The following is a 17,513-nucleotide window of genomic DNA, read 5'->3' on the forward strand; positions in this document are numbered from 1 at the left end:
TAAAATAAAAATTTTTATTCTGTAAAACATCTCTTTTGCAGAATAAACTTCTCTTCCATTTAGTAAATAAAAGTCCTTGTTTTCTAACTCAGTGTTTCTTAAAGTGAGGCCCAAAGATACATTCTTGAAGTCTGAGACATTTTTATCCGGTCTTTTAAAAATAATTCCTTTTTGCAAATCAGAGATTTATACAATATACCTAAAATTGTCTCTATAATATATCTGACAACGAATAAATAGGCTCTTTCATGCTGAAAGAATAAGCTAATCTTTAACATTTATAGAAATGGTTATAGGTAAATTGCACAGTTTGAATTCCCAGCTTTTCCATCGTTAGTTTTTCCTGGATTTTCTGTAAATATTAGGAAAGGAACAATATTATTATTTTAACCATTTTTACATATGACTATTTTTAAATGAGGCTAATTTTGTTCATACTCTTTACACTTTCCATATATTTCATTTTTTCCTGCTTTTTAACTTTGGTTCAAAATTGGAATGTCTGATCTACTACCCTTTATAATAGCCAAACAATCTTTTAGAAATTGAATTGAAAAAAGGTCTCAAAAGGGCATCCAGAACTCTTTTCTTTGTCTGATCTACTACCCTTTATAATAGCCAAACAATCTTTTAGAAATTGAATTGAAAAAAGGTCTCAAAAGGGCATCCAGAACTCTTTTCTTCTAACATATCCCTTATAGCAACTTGTCTTGTCACTTATGTCTTTAAGATCAATCTGATTCTCTGCTCAATTGTATTTTAGTTACTTGAAATCCAGTTTACCTTTATATTTATTTTCCTATAATAAAAAAACCCTTGAACACCCCTGCCCCCAATAACTACTTATATACTGACCTCTAAATATAATTTGGAAAATACTTTCACATAAAGTAAAAAGAATTGTAAAATTTATAAGGGCCACAACTACCCTTTTCTCCCAGTCCCCACACATTTCCATAGCAGAGAGCTGGTAGATGTACAATAGGTTCCCAATGAATACTTAAGTAATTAATACTTTTCGTCCTGTTTTCAGATGTTCATTTGTTTTTAAGAGTACCCATTTTTAAATTTTAAAAAGTCACTACCATCAGACTATGAGAAAATCAAATAGTTTAGTATAACAAATAAAAAGTTTAAAATATAAATTCATAATTACTTTCCTTTTTAAAGTTATGAGTTTTACATGGACATGAAAACTAGCTATCTTTTATCCACTGCCAGACATTTGTAAAGTATCTATACAACATAAAAGAAAATTAATTCCTAATAATTACTTACCTGAGGAATAACAATATCTGCTAATGCCTTCGAAAGCCTATATAATTCCATTGTGTTTTCTAATTTCAAGGAACCATTATGCTGAACATCATATTTAATACAGTCATATATGTCAGGGATTTTACTAATGTCGTATCTTCCATTCTTTGTTTTAAAGTCTTTCTCCAACTTGGACCATCTACGTAGCATAAGCTCTAATGTCTCACTATGGTAAAGCTGAATATCTAAAACAACATAACATTTTTGCATATTAAACTTAAAAATCAAATTAAAAATATACATTAAGAAGTGATCATTAGAAACTTTTTAAAATATCAAAGATAAAATTGTTAAGCTAGGAAATGTCTCATAGGCATATATTATTAGCAACCATCTATTTTGTAGCCTTGAATAAAGGTATAAATAATAGATTAATAACTAGGTTTATAAAAGACCTGCCCATATGTTACGTACTTAATAATAATAAAACAACAATAATTATAACAAAACTCTTTTAAGCTAACACATTTTCAATTTTGAATTTTAAATTATTTTAAGTTTATTATTTATTATTTATTTTATTAGATAACTAATAAAAGACAATCATTACCAGAAAGGAACTTCAAAAATTAAACAGCTCAAAAAATCCATTTTTACCAGTAACCAATCCAAGATGCCAAAGCTGCTCAAGTTATTAACCAAGCTAGTGTCAGAACCACAGCCCAGATTACCTTCCTGTTGCTTAGTCTTGCTTATTATGTTGCCTATTTGCTGCTGAGCTATATGGCAACACTACATAACTAATAAGAATGTTTTATTATCTTTTTCATGCTATTATGGAAAAAAAATAACTAACTTACCTATTTATTTTTGCTTGACATATATTAACTCATATTATACCTAGATATAGTATGAGGGCTTGATTTCTTAAGATAGGCGCATCTTATTCTAAAATGTTTATAGTAACTGGATAGTAATTTTTATTTGTTTTATGTTCTAAGAAAAACATTTACCTGATGATTTGGGATCTTCCATGCGATGTCTGATTTGAGAAGTCAAACTTTGAATCAAGGAATAAACTTTGTCACAGGTCTTCACAGGATTTTTAATTAAATGCATTGATTTGATAAGAGAAATGCTTCCAGATGGAGTAAGCTACAAATGGGTATAGTATGTATTTTATATCTGGTTATGCCCAATTGCCCAAGAGAATATACAATATTTTCCAGTAGCTGGAGAATAATTCCATAACACAAATTAAAATGACCCTCAAAATATAGGAATTAAATCAAGGAGGAAGTAAAAACCTTAGAATTTCACATAAAAGGAATACTAACCTTAGATATTGTTAGATTATCTACAGTGAAATATAGCAAAAGTAATCTTACAATGAGTTTATTCTAATTTACGATGACAATTTGCTGACTCACTTAATATGTGCAAATATGGTTCTAACCATTTGACATATATTTACATGTAGTAACCATAAAACTGTATTATTATCATAGTTTTTTTCCAGGTGAGATACTTAACAGATGTTAAATAATCTGTTTAAAATCAACCACTAGTATGTGATTAGTAGAATCAAAAAGCAGGTAGTCTGGTTACAGAGCTGCTGCTCTTAAACACAATGGTACTCCATTTATGATGAGATTTTTCCAAGTCAACAAAAGCTATTAATGACAACGCAGTTTCAAATTCCAGTTTTGACATTTAGCTTGTTTCTACAAATATAAAAAAAATGTAAAGTGGACTTCCACTTCCTATTATGGTGAACTAGGTAGTATGGATTAATCTAACTACTGAAGATAAGTAAAAATCCTTGGGCAAGAACTTTTGTACTTCTGCTTTAAGGTATCTAAAAGATATAACAATAAAGAACTACAGCACTAAAACTCAGTTCAGTGATGCAGAGAATGATTCTGGCATTTAAGGCTTTTTCTGCACTAAAGACATTGTGTTCCTCAAATAGAAAACAGAAAAGTGGAGTAGAGCTCTAACAGTCTAGTTAGGTTAGGGGGACAAAAGTGAAGTCCAGGGTTACTCGAAGATGGAATGCTGGTAAACTCTCTGCATTTAGGATTTTAAAAAGTAAGGGTGAATCACATCACCACCAACGAACTGCAGACCAGGTTCAGGTCAACTGTTGGCCCAGAAAGATCTGTTTTGAAACTGGATTAAGGCAATCCTAGAATGCTATATCTATAAACACATAGCAGGAAGAAATAAACCTATTGAAAGATGATGATATAATCTTAAGCTCACTTTAGTTCCACAAATGAATAAAATATCCATCCATAATTAAAGATATTCAGGCACACAAGAAAACAGGACACTATGGATCCCAATCAGCGGAATAGAACCAGAGACTCTAGGTAATAAAATTATCAAAAAGTAATAAAATTATCAAAAGTAATAAAATTATCAAAAAGTAAAAAAAAAAATGAGACTTCTTGTATTTAAGAATTTACAACACATTTAGAAGGAGCTCATATCCAAAATATAAGAACTTCTACCACTCAAAAAGAAAAACATAGACAACTAGTAGAATAAAAGGACAAGAGACTTAAAGAGAAGTCCTCATGAAAGAGGATTATCTAAATGGTAAATAAACGTTATAACCACAATGAGGTACATCTACCTTCAGAATGGCCAAAATTGAATAGTCTGAGAATAACATGAATAGAGACTATGTAGAAAAATGACAGTTCTCATGGACTTCTAGTAGGAGTGTAAAATGGTTCAATGACTTTGGAAAACAGTTTGACATTTACTAATTTTGAAGTATAAGCATACTGTGGGTCGCAACAATTTCATTCCTAGAATATACCCAAGAGAAACATATACTCATATGCACTAGGAAGCATACAGGGATATTCATACTAGTATTAAATGTAATAACTCCAAACTGTTGTAATAATAGAAACATAAATAAACTGTTGTATACTCATAAAATAGAACATGGGTCAAACTATGGCCTGTGGGCCAAATGTAGCATAGACCATGAGTTAAGAAATGATTTTTATATTTTTAAGAGATGGTTAAAAAAATGAAATAAGAGACCATATGTGACTGCAAAGCCTAAAATAGTTATTATCTGGTCTTTACAGAAAAGTTTGCCAGCTCCTGAAATAAAATACTACATGGAAATGATTATTAACAACTGAAATTCTCAAAAATATGGATTAATTTCACAAACAATATTGAGCAGAAGAAGCCAGACATAAAAGAAAACATATTATATTATATGAGGCTTAAAAAATTGACAAAACTGAAACTATAACAGTTAAGGATGCATACTTATCCAAGTAACTAATCTGGATGTGTTAAGAACAATAAAAAAGAGCAACGTAAAATGCCAGGATGGTAGTTATTTCTAAGGGACAGGGAAGGAGTTGCAACTGGGGAGAGGTACATAGGAACTAGAGTTGTTCCAAAGCTCTAATTCTATCTGGACGGTGATGATTATATGAGTACTTACTTTACAATACAATAAAGACTAAGTTTTTGTTTTATATACTTTTCTGTGTATGCATACTATCTCATATGTAAAAGAATTTGCTAAGACCCACCTTCTCATAATCTTCAGCAGTAAAATCTCTGTCTTTCTGAAGTATTTCATGAAGTCTTGCTTTCACACGTTGCTGACAACTACTCAAAGAGTCACTATCACTATCCAGAAGACCATTCATATTTGCACTTTTTACCATCTGAACGAGAATGGGTGTAAGCTCTCCTTCTAGAGCTAATAGTCCCTAAAGATATTAAATAAAGCCAAAACAGATTTAAAAATTAGTATGTGAAATAATAGAAAGTATCATACTTTTGTTACATGTTTATTTTATAAGGTATAAGCTAGTTATAATAAATAAATTTTATAAATAGTACAGTTTATCACTGCCATTACAGGGCTTTAGTTGTAAGTTTCAAATTCAAAATTTTAAAATATTGCCTTAGTAACAATCTTTTTTAAATGCAATATTAGATGAAAATTCTAGTAATTCTAAAAGCATTTATTTATACCTTTGCAAAAGCAGCTGCAGTCATCTGCACTCGTCCTTCATCAGAGGCATATATTTTGAGGTCATGTCGGTAGGTACTATGTAATCTAAGTAAACCACAACCAGGAAATCCTGCATAATCTCCTGAAAATAAATCCTCAAATCACTTAAGCTATATTTTTATCTCACTGTATTTATATAAATATATAGTAATATCTAGAAAGAAATGAGGACTTGAAAATACGATGTATAAATTTAACCAAATTAGAGAAACTCCAAGATTTACCTTGACCTCCAGGATACATACACCTGAAAGCTCTTCCAAGTTCTTCAGCCTGGACCCGGCCTGCAGGAGTTAATTCTCCTCCCCATTTTAGAACCAAAAGTAAGGATGGTTCTTCTCTTCGGCTGTCTATGATAGATATGAATGGATAAAGCAAATGTCAAATTTATTTCTTTTAAACAGACCTGTTTCAAGATTAATTTTTTATTTGTGTTCTTTTCCACAGTAGAATATGGCCCTTATCTATTATTTTGTTTCTTAAATGTACCTATCTTTGTAGGCTGTTGTTTCTATCAGAAATACCCCTCGCTCCTACTACTAAAATCTTACAAAATTTCAAAATCTCCATACTTTAGAAAGAAGGCTCTTTCCCAGTTTTCTAAAAGGAAGTTTTGCTTTTCGTTTTGCTGCTCTCTAAGTGGTATAACAACAATGGCATCTACCCAATCTATCTGATTCGATCGTCCTAGATTAAGAGCTCCTTGATGACAGGATCCAGATCTTGTCTTTACATCAAGAGCGTCCTGCAGTGCTATCACATAGAGAAGGTAATGACAGCTGAAGCAAAGATGATATATTCCTTTTTTATGACTAGGAATCAGTGATTTGCATAATCTTTAGAAAAATGGGAGATGATACAGACTAATATTTATTATAATTTAAATTTATGAGTGAGATATACAATAAAAATGTAGCCAAGAGCAGTTTTTAAAGTTCAGACCTGCAAAATGTCTAATCAGTATGTTATACACCTGAAACTAATATAATATTGTATGTCAACTGCAATTAAAAAATAAATTAAGAAATGAAACTTGGAATTGTGGAATCTTCTATGTCCCAGACGAAGTATTTTCTCAGACATGGAGGAGACACCATTAATGAATGAGTTCTGTACTTAATTTTGAGCTGCCCTTTATAATGTTCTAAGATTTGTATTGTGTTATAGAAACAAAGGTAATTTAAAAACAGCAATATAAGCATTAAAGAATTTAATGATGATTCATTAAAAGTGATTAAAAAAAACCACCCTTTCCCTTGGGGCTAGTTAGTAGTTACATGTGCTTTACCATGCAGACCAATATTAATTATGGAAGAACAATTAATTAACTTTTTATTATATTTACAGAATGTTTTGATCATAAATATTAAAATACAGAAAATTAGGCTATTGTTATTAATCACAAAGTGTGAAAAGACAGTAACATATCACATTTTAAAATCAATATATAAAGATCAACATAATCAAACTTGTGTTTGCATGTAAGATAATCATTACTTCAACTTTTGCTAGTTTAAATAATGCCATTGTGAATATCCTGACAGATCAATCTTTAGCTGAATATCTGATTACTTCCTTGGGATAGATTTGTATAAGTAGAATTAAGATCAAAGCATATGAACATTTTTTGATATATGTATGTTGTCAATTTACTGTCCAAAGACATAACTACTAGCAGACAGAAATCCTGCCACACTATATTCTTATTAGCATTCTTTATCACCAATTTGAGAAAAGAATAAAATAAGAAAACACTTTGTCAGTGTGATAGGCAGGAGTGATTATTACTTTATTATTGGGCATCTGCATTTCTCCATGACTAGCTTCTCTAACCCTTGCCTAGTTTTCTTTCGAAAGGGTAAATGAATTTATGGACTTTTGTGCTGACTGCTCTTAGGTGACTCATCTTACTTAAATGCTTATTCTGATTTATTGGCTGGAGGGAAATATCTTTTTTAGAACTCATTGAATGTGTGTTCAAACAGTCTTCATACTCTGAGCTTTCATTCTGTATACTCTGTCCTCTTGTACCAAAAGATGAAGAAAGAGGCCCATTTAGTTAGTAACATTTAGTTAGAAATAAGCTTTCTGAAACAACCCCAGAGCAAAAGGGAAGTCCTATGTAGTTTTCGAAATAATAAAATCTACCTTTTTTCCTAAAGGATAAAGAATAAAATCTATACTTCTGATAAAAGTCACAGCTAACAAAACTCCACTGACTATCATGCCAGTCCTTATACTATTAGACAGAGAGGGTCCAAAGATAATCAAACAACGATGAGTAGTAAGTCCTTACAATAGACATTAATGACATACCTTACAATAGACATTACAATAGACATTAATGACATACCTTCCTCTTCACTAGATGTTTTAGGACAACCATGAGGGAGATAGGTTAATTGGACTTTACGATTTATTCCAGAAAAATGGCCATACCTGAAAAATAAAATGGTAAGCAGAATGAACAATATTCAGTAAATGTTCAATGCCCCCTTCTATTTGTAATCACTTTGTTGAATGCTTCAAAGTATCCTAGTAGAAAATCTGTACTATCAGTAGTCATTCTGACCATATTAAAAACGAAAATACAAAAAAGTTTCTCTACAAAAGTTAGGCAATTTTAAAGAGACGAAAGAGTATAAAAATATATAAAAATATAAGTGTATGTGTCCTTTTTAAAAAAAATTAAGGAAATAAGATTTCCCTTAGGTGGTCAAAACTGCAAAGCTTATAATAGGAATACTGGTGATGTCACTTTCACTTGATTAAAACAAAGTCCAAAATTGCTTTTTATTTAAACAGCAGTGAGTGTGTGGTCAAGATTAGCAAATGTACCCTCATCCTAAATAGTACTTCATAGGAGATCTGAATTTGATGTCCTCTTTTATCTTCTCATTAAAATTAAGAGTAAAACTAAAACAATAACCTTTAATCCTTCAATAACAATCTGTTTCCTCACTGGTGAAAATAAGTCTTATTAGACTTCTGCCACAGTGATAAAGAACAAAAAGATCAAACTGTGAAGGAAATTAATATGGAAAGTCACACATACTAAAAAAAAGAGCACTACAAGTCGTTATTAAAATTAAAAATTTCAAAAAGATACTCACATTTCCAATACAGTCTTGAGTTGCTCAAGTTTTGACTTGTTTTCTTCAATGTCAGAATCATTATTTTGCCCTAGCTCCATAAGAAGTTGCCGTGCAATATCCAGTACTTCCTATAAAATAAATTAAGAAAGAATTGAATTTTTAGGTAACTTTGCCATTAGCAATTTACAACAATAGGAAATCAAATGCACTTGCCTGTAACTGCTTTGGTTTTTTGAGTTTTAATTTCCCAGATTTATATCCACCACACTTTTCAAAAAGATCAAAAAATCTTATAAAAAAGACAGAACACTATTAGTCATTTGCAATAATTACTATTACCACCATATACTTCAATTAAAATAAATAATAGATGTGGAACTAGAATGATAAGTGATAAGAAATGGGATTTGTGGTCTTTAGATTTCAACTATTGTGTGTCTTTTTTTGCTATACCCTGTTGCTTCTATACTTTAATTGATAGAATTTACATTTTCCTAAACCATATCAAACTAATAATCACTATCTTATTTTTAAAAGTTTACTCATGATGGCAACTGATAATATAAAATATCATATATTTTCTGAAGTTACTGCATATACATACATATTAAAAAATGTTTCAACACATTTAACGGCTCAGGTTTTCAAATGTCATTATTTTTAAATCAAAAACTAAATAGAAAAGACATAGACTTTCATTCTACTAATTTTCTTCTAGAAGGTCATGAAGTTAATGACCTTCAGAAAGGAGTGTAAGAGAATAGTAAACCAAGATTAAATAGGACGTTTTACAACAACAAATGAAAGCCAGGTCAGACTGATGGGCATTTATGGATATTGCCACAGCAATTTTCAGATGCTAATATATATTATTATTTTAAATGCATTTTATTTGCATCCAGGCCAGAAATGGTGATAAACAGTTTTCGTATATGGTATATTAATCAAAACACCTAATCACCTATCAGAAATCTTAAATTATCTTGAGTGTTAAATTATTCCCCTAAAAACATACTTTTGATGCCTCACTTCCATTTTCATTTTTTGTTTTGGTGTTCGATCCCCATGACGTATGACAGCTATAACACACCTAAGTTCCATCCTAAAATTAAAAAAAACAAAACGAAACAAAACTCAATTTCTTAACAAAGATTTGTGTTGCATAATTCAGAACAATACAACATTTAATTATTTATTTAGAGCCAACTGTTACCATTTCAAGATCTCCCTATGAAGAATAACAGACTTATAACAACTAGTCTTAATTTTATCACATCAAATCCTAAAAAGAATAGAAGCTGGAGGTGAAATAACATTAGGCTACAAAATATCTGCTTCCTCTCTAGAGTTGACTGAGCTAACTCTGGGAAAAAAGTAAATGGACTGCAGTTCCAAAACTTTATTAAATACCGCCCTAATCACGTAAGTCATCATAAAAATGAGATTTCATTAAATTAAAACAAATAATGCTTTACTTGATAGCTGCTATATTTATTTTGCTCATATAAGAACAAGCATTCAAACTCAAATAAATGGACGAGCTAACTGTCTTAGGAAGAATAAGAGGGCATAATTTAATTTAGTGTTTGTCAAACTATGAGCCACAAAACAATCCTGCAGGATTTTAAGTTACCCAAAAAATTTTTAATATATGGGGTTGCAAGTTTGAAAATATGGGTTTAAAAGCAAAATTAAATATTTTATTTTTTTCCCTTAAGTGAAGACTTCTCAGGATATTTAACATGCTAATATAAATTTCAAAGCTGTGAACATGAAGAATTTGGTCAACTTAACCTGAAGAATAACAGGTGAGTTTTAAGCAGTAACTTTCACTAGTAGAATGTTATGTAACACTTAGCAATATTGGTTTAATTAATTTACCTCAAGACATAACTATATTTTTCTTTACATGCTGAGAGCACCAAAGTTGTATGATCACTGATAATTAACCTTTAAGGAATGCACCTACTGGAATCTCCTTTGTTTTTATGGTTTAATTCAACAGTTATAATTACCCAAGCATTTTTCAGGATTTTATTTGTAAAAATATAAAGGAGGACCCTTCTAAAAGGCTATAATCTATTTCTCCAAATGCAAAGTGAATCATATGAAAATATACATAGTGAAGTGTCCATAATGATTATCCAGAAATTTAATCTATTGCAATAGCACAGACTGATTGGGAAAATTCAAGGAATTTCAAAATGTAAATATTCAAACTTACATAGTTCCAGATGTAGTTGGTACAATTGGGATATCTTCTGCTTCTAAGGGTATTGACCAGGGGATATGAAATTGTGGAGCAAGCTCTCGCATCACAATATTGCTTCAAGACAAAAAAAAGGAAAAAAAAATTAAAAATTAGTTGATTTTAAGGCAAAACTGGGTCTTTAATGATAAAAATAGAGAATCATTGAAGTTAAAATTAAACCAATCTAGTAGTATGTGATAAGAGCACTAAAAAGTAACCTAAAGAATCAATCCTGATCAAGAAAAATTAGATCAGCAGTTCTAAACTGATGTATCAGAACACACTAATGGGATGCCATGAATTTGGAATTATTTACCTACTTCAGTTTTAAACATATAAATCACATTAGATTCAAGTAATTCATTATAACTGTATCATATCTAATGTATATAGGTTCTGAAATCCAAAACTGCCTCTTCTGTGTGTCTACTAATTATTTCTTAAGTTTATTGATTACCTATAAAGCTATTCTAAATACCATTGTCCATTTTTAATAAATTTCTATCACATTTTTCTAATAGGGTTAACAATTTAAACAATTAGCATTTACTCAGGCTAAAATTTAGTTAGCCCCCCTAAATTTCACTTTAAGGGTAAGTTCACAAATCTTTGAAATATACTATGAAAGCTGACTCTAATTATTAAAATACATTTTAAAGTGTAAGTTCCTTATGGCTTTACCATATATTTTGAAATGATTTAAAAATAGTTGTCCTATGAGTCTTCTAAATCAAGGCATAAGAAAACAGGCCAAAGAATATAAAAATGGCATTTCTTCATACAATAATTTCTTGTACATTAACTTAATACATTCACTCATGAGATTATCTTTAAGTAACATAAGCTCATAGAAATCAGCATCATTCAAAATAATCCTGAATTCCAAATATTTCTATTTTACTCTGGTTACTTTTTTCATGAATGCTAATTTTGTGCCATAAGTAACAGAATGAAATGTCACCATTTCTAAATCTATGAAGTTAAATTGCCTTTAAGTCTATCTATATTGGTCATGAATTAATCTGTTTTTGATAACCCAAAGTATAATTCATGATTTGGCATTATCTCTGGGGATATCATTTTATCAACACTGATTTTTATTCTAGGTCTACAGTGCTTACAAAATTCTAATTATTTGATGTTTATAATTTTTACTTTCTGAAAAACTAGTATGCATTAGCTATTAATAAAGGTAAAGAGGAAGAAATATGAAGGAAAAAATTCTTACCCAAGTATTTTTGCACAATCATCATAATACTTCATGGAATTTTTCACAAAACTGAAGCCATTGACATCACAGACATAGGACTGTCCATTGGCCCGTAATAAATCAAAGCCACAAACTGTTTGCTATTTAAAATAAATGATAAACTTAAAAGTTCCATTTGAATTAAGATTCAGTTTTCTAGTCTTACTAGAATACACCAAAATATTATAACTACCTAGTTGTGTACTATTGTTTATTAGTATCCTTCATAATAAATAAAAAAAAAAATGAAAGAAATTACTTGTTCATAACTTGAGTTCTCTCAAAATATATAACACATGCCATATAACTATTTAAGGTTATTGCCATTAAGTAGATATAGAACAATAATGCTTAAGGGACTGGGGAGGCCAAAAAAATTACCTATTTTATTAAGAAGTTCTTCAATTAAAATTTAATTAAAAAGCAAAAGTAAAAAAATGTAAAAGTTTTGATAAATTTTGCAATTGCAGAAATTATATCACTTTAATCCAAAAAAAATAAAGAAAAAATAGTTTTGTAGACATATCCAAAGGAAATGTCTAATTATCCCTATTAATTTTAAAAATCCTGATAACCACATAATTGTGAGCACCTGAAATAAATTTACTTTATTTTGGAGAAGAAAACAATTGAAAGTTATGAGATTCCTGTTCGAGCTCCAGGAATTTTTTGATCTTCTATTTTATATTCCAATCATCACATTATTAATACAATGTGATTTTAAGTCATGGCTTTTAGAATTCCAGTATTACAAGTTAAAATGATTTATTTAAAGGTACTAAAACATATTTACAGGCTAATATTCCTTCCATGAAAGAGACTTCAAATTATTAAGACTTAAATAATTTAATTACCATTATACTAACCAGAAATACACACTAGTCTTTAAGTTACACATCTAAGGCAAGGCTTCAAAAGGTAAATTTTATCCTTTATTAGATGCAAGTTGTACTTCTATTTTAATCTTTACAGTAACAAAAGCCTAACAATATAGACTAATTGAGGCAATCAGTCAAATGTCTGAAGTAAAAAGTTTTTCTAAAGAAATATATTTATATTGCTTTCATGACTATATATATTTTATCATATATAATAGGCCAAAAGATCAATTATCAAGACTAGAAGACTACTGAGGACCTTTTCGACTCAACAAAAAAATCGTTTATCAATTCTATGAGTAAATAATACAAGTTTTGCTTTTAATATGTTAAACAATACCCCTAAACACTGGTTAACTCTACTATTTTAGATAAGTTTTCCTCTATAATTTTAATTTCTAAATAAATTGACAAAGTTTCTTTTTATATAATACAGAAAGAAGGCCTTCATTTACTATATATTTTCATTATCAGCACTACAAGAATCCCTTGAAAAGTACATAAACCATTCAGATGTACCACTTATTTTCTCAGCTTACTTCTCCAATTATAAACCCAAATAATAGCTCTTTAATTAAAAAAAAAAAATCATAATTTCTTTTCTAAGAATCTATATGGCCTGTATAACATTTTACCTTAAATGCAAGGCAGACTTTCCAAGCAATTAATTTTTCTCGTGCATTGAGAATAACAGGGTATCTTACTTCTTTTCCTTCACTATCTCGTTCTACTTTGCCATCAAGTGCTGGAGATTTTCGAGCTTCAGCATGGGCATAATCTGGACCCACTGTATAAACCTTTCACGAATGTTAAAGTATATTTTTATTAATATAAGTGTATACACATATACATAAGCACACAACAAATTCAAAGATATAAAGTCAATAAAAATACTTCAGATTATTCTTTCACCCATCTATTTATATGCTCGAAATTTTAATATGTTGAAAGAGGTTATAAATAATTATATGGCAAAACTGGTAAAGTGAAGTCCTATTCTCTACAGAAAAAATTATACTGAGCATTATGAGGGAATGAATAATAGGATGTATATGATGTGATCTTTCTCAAATTGTTTTAGTTTAACAAGGAGAGGTACAAAAAAGTAAGTAACTGCCAAAAGATTTTAAAAAGGGGAGAGGGGTGCAAGACAGCATGAATTTGATGACAGATTAAAGGAAAAGGCACTCTAAACAAATAAACACAGACAGAAGGCAGAGGTATGAAATAGCCTGACGAATTCAGGTAAGAGTAAGTTATTTGGTATGGTTTATATTGTAAGAAATAAGGTTCATCAGAGGACAGACTAGGAAATATCTTGTATATCAGCCGCATGAATCCTATTACTATTCTGTGGCAATGAGGATCCACAAGAGAATTTTTAAGGAGAGGTTTATGATCAGGTTTAAAAAAGAATATTCTGATTAGACAGAGACTGGCTGAAAGTAAAGCAATTAAAGACCTCATTTGTCACTAACAGAAATCACATGTATTTTTGTATCACGTTAAGGTTGTCACAGATCTCAAAACATCATTTATGCTAATCAGTACTTGGAAACGGCTGGCTATTAGACCCTTACCCACTATATTTTATTATTTAATGGCCGTTTAAAGAGGCATATGTATTATTGTATCACAAAGTTGGTTTTTGAATATTTTGATAACTATATTTCAGTAAAATTTCTTATTAATCATGTATATTTTAACTTAAGCATTTAAGAACATTATTCTAAAAAACAACTATTTTTTAAAAATGCATTCAGAGTACAAAACAGGTAAAGGAATCCCTAATCAAAAGGAAATAGAAATAGATCAGAGGTTAGATATAGCTAATTAAAGGATAATCTATTTTTCTGATATCATTGGTAAACTCTAAATACAAAATTAAAATGTACTTTAATCAATACTACCTTAACATCAGTACCATCCGTGGGCATAAACTCTTCATATATGTAAGAGCCTGTTTTTCGTACATTGCTTTCTGGGGAATAAACACTACTTCTACTGCCAATCTGAAAACGAAAGATGTGCATCATTATACAAATTACATTACTCCCCTTTTTATAATATAACTCTTTTACCATCTTTTTCCATCTTAGCTATTTCCAAAATAATTTTTTAATCCATGAACATTTAAATAACACTGTGTAGTTAACACTATTATTATTTTCTGCTGTAATTGTAACTTATATGTGAGTAAATAATATTAAAAATACAATGAACACTAAGAATGTTTCTAAGATTCAACCATGTTGCTACATGTAACTCTAGTTTCTTCATTTTTACTACTTCAGAATTTTCCGTTGTATGAATACACCATAATTCATCCATTGTCCTATCAATGTGTATTTAGGTTGTCTTCTAAGCTTTAGCTAATCAAACAATGTTGCTTTGAACATTCTTACACGTGTCACTGTGGCACACATGTGCAGTGTTTTTCTAAGGTATATACCAGAAATGGAATTGCTAGGTGATAGAATAGGCTCATATTCAATTCAATGTACAATGAAAATGTCAAAATCTTTTACAACTTTTTAAAATAATTTATAGTCCCTCCAGCAATGCATAAGAGTACCCACTGCTCTATTCTCAGGATCGTCAGACTTAATATTTGCCGCTCTAGAGAATATAAAATGGTACCTCACTGTGTTCTTGCTTTGCATTTCCATGATTATTTACATGGTATGTGGATTTTTAATCCTGAGATATCACTTAATTATGTTGCTAAGAGGTTACACTAATTTGCATTCCTGCCAACAACTTTTGGGCTTGTGCTTCTTTTCCAACTACCTCAATCATTTTGATCTTTGCCGATACAAAAACTAATTCAATGTCATTATCTTTTAGACTTGATTTGCACTTATATTATTATGGGTGTAATTTTGAGCATACTTGCGTGTATGTAAAAGTTATTGGTATTGCTCTTTCTATGATCTATCCATTTGGAGGGTCATTTTTCTAAAAGACTGATGATCTCTACCTAAATTTTTTATGTGACAGATACATAAATGGAAGGTAGAAAGAAAATCAAGTAACTTCTTGGTATTTTATACATAGAAATTTTGCATAAACAACATTAAATAACTAAAATGATACCTCACTAGGATGACAATGATTTACCTTTCGAAACAGTCTTTGACTTCCACCACCAGCAGATGTTGGATAATAAATGTAAACATTGTGATCTTCTGCACTGACTGGTTTTTCTACAAATGGCTTTTGGAAAACTTCCCCATTTACTTCTACGTGATCTTCCCCTTCAATCAGGCTGCATTCTACAAATCAAGCATAATAACAAAAAAAAATTATATATTATATTATCTAGATATATTACTGTTCTTTTATATTCAAATAGATTACAAAGTAACCTTGAATAAAGTACTGATTTGATTTTAATTAAAACTGTTTATGCAAACAACATATAGCAATATTTATGATATATGGCATTAGGTAAACAGTTGGTCTTCAAAATCTTATAGTCCTGCCATTTCACCCTATCATCTCATAGAATTCAAAGTTAGATAAGAAATGATGCCAACAAAAAAGATGGGGAAATAACTCCAGAATGCTAGCATTTTCATGTTTTGTGCTTTCATGTCATAGAAAGCACAAAACATGAAATTATTTAATTTGGAAAAGTAACTGACATGCGAGTGATCTAATCAGAAAGTAAATTTTCACCTCTAGACAAACAAAAATTCCCTGTTACAGATAATAAATGCGCTATTTTTTAAAAATAAAAGTTGCTTTAAAAAACAATAAAGTTATCAAAATTCCCTAAAATACTGTTATCTTAAGACAAACATTTATCTTGCCTTTTTAGACCAAGTTATGTATAGCTTACATGCTGTTTTAGATAACTAGGAAAATGAAGCAAAGTATACTTCAAAATATTAATAATTAGAAATATTTAAAATCCTAGTCATTAGAAATTTAATTGTGCTATCCTAACATGAAGTTTCTAATATTTAATTCAATAGTCAGAGATGAATCATTTATTTACCTCTAATGAATACAAATTTATTAAAGCATGTAATTTAAAAATTCTTCTGTCTGATTCACAGATGGGTCATAGATAGACTAAAGAAAAATAGGATCTATAACTTGTAAATTAGCTAGCCTTTTAGCTGATAGTGTCACATTTTAAGTGAATATAATGCTTATTCGACTCATTAAAAAAAACTGATTAGAACACTATGAGTTCTTTAAGTTCTTTCCACTTAACTATAGAAGGAAAGTGGCTCACAAGTATGTTGAATGACAGAAGGTAACTTGCTTATAATCTTTACCTTTGGGATTATTTGGGTCACGATTCAAAATTGCATAACGAGGAAGTAAAATACCTTCAGCTTGAAGAATACTATACACTTCTCTCCTGAAGAAAAAGAAAAACATATTTATTGTTTTATAACTCTATTTCATAGAGTATATTACTGTACTGTTTATAAAGTATATCATTATTGTTCAACTAAAATAGGAGCATATATCAAGTCTTTATTTTTTAAATAAACATATGGTCATTTAAAATACAGAAAAATGTATTCTGAGCATTCAGCAATTAGAACAAAAATATACCCAATACATCTTGTGGCATGTTAGAACACTGATTTTTAAAATTGAGAATGTAAATGTATAAAAGAAATGGTTAAATAAAATTGCTATATTGCAATAACAGAATATTATCTAACCATTAAAAACCTTATACTCTATAAATGTAATG

The 17,513-nt window shown here is 29.7% G+C and overlaps 1 protein-coding gene across 19 annotated transcripts in view; it reads right to left on the minus strand.

Annotated features, from left to right (window-relative positions):
• Positions 1-17,513, minus strand: part of PPIP5K2 (diphosphoinositol pentakisphosphate kinase 2) — a 58,721-nt gene that overhangs the window by 29,267 nt on the left and 11,941 nt on the right. For 15 of the 19 annotated variants that reach the window (XM_016141448.2, XM_016141447.2, XM_036225398.1 and 12 more), the window contains 15 exons: positions 17,083-17,168; positions 15,914-16,068; positions 14,704-14,805; positions 13,429-13,590; positions 11,895-12,016; positions 10,640-10,741; positions 9,431-9,517; positions 8,629-8,704; positions 8,434-8,543; positions 7,674-7,759; positions 5,545-5,670; positions 5,281-5,402; positions 4,830-5,012; positions 2,271-2,412; positions 1,279-1,502 (listed from right to left, as the gene is read on the minus strand). In XM_016141448.2, coding sequence (XP_015996934.2) covers positions 1,279-1,502; positions 2,271-2,412; positions 4,830-5,012; positions 5,281-5,402; positions 5,545-5,670; positions 7,674-7,759; positions 8,434-8,543; positions 8,629-8,704; positions 9,431-9,517; positions 10,640-10,741; positions 11,895-12,016; positions 13,429-13,590; positions 14,704-14,805; positions 15,914-16,068; positions 17,083-17,168 — 1,885 coding nt within the window. The remainder of the gene's footprint in view (positions 1-1,278; positions 1,503-2,270; positions 2,413-4,829; positions 5,013-5,280; positions 5,403-5,544; positions 5,671-7,673; positions 7,760-8,433; positions 8,544-8,628; positions 8,705-9,430; positions 9,518-10,639; positions 10,742-11,894; positions 12,017-13,428; positions 13,591-14,703; positions 14,806-15,913; positions 16,069-17,082; positions 17,169-17,513) is intronic. The other 4 variants (XM_036225401.1, XM_036225397.1, XM_016141441.2 and 1 more) reach the window with 1 other exon arrangement.

The sequence above is a fragment of the Rousettus aegyptiacus genome, unplaced genomic scaffold (assembly GCF_014176215.1).
Source record: "Rousettus aegyptiacus isolate mRouAeg1 unplaced genomic scaffold, mRouAeg1.p scaffold_m13_p_8, whole genome shotgun sequence".
Taxonomy (NCBI): Eukaryota; Metazoa; Chordata; class Mammalia; order Chiroptera; family Pteropodidae; genus Rousettus; species Rousettus aegyptiacus.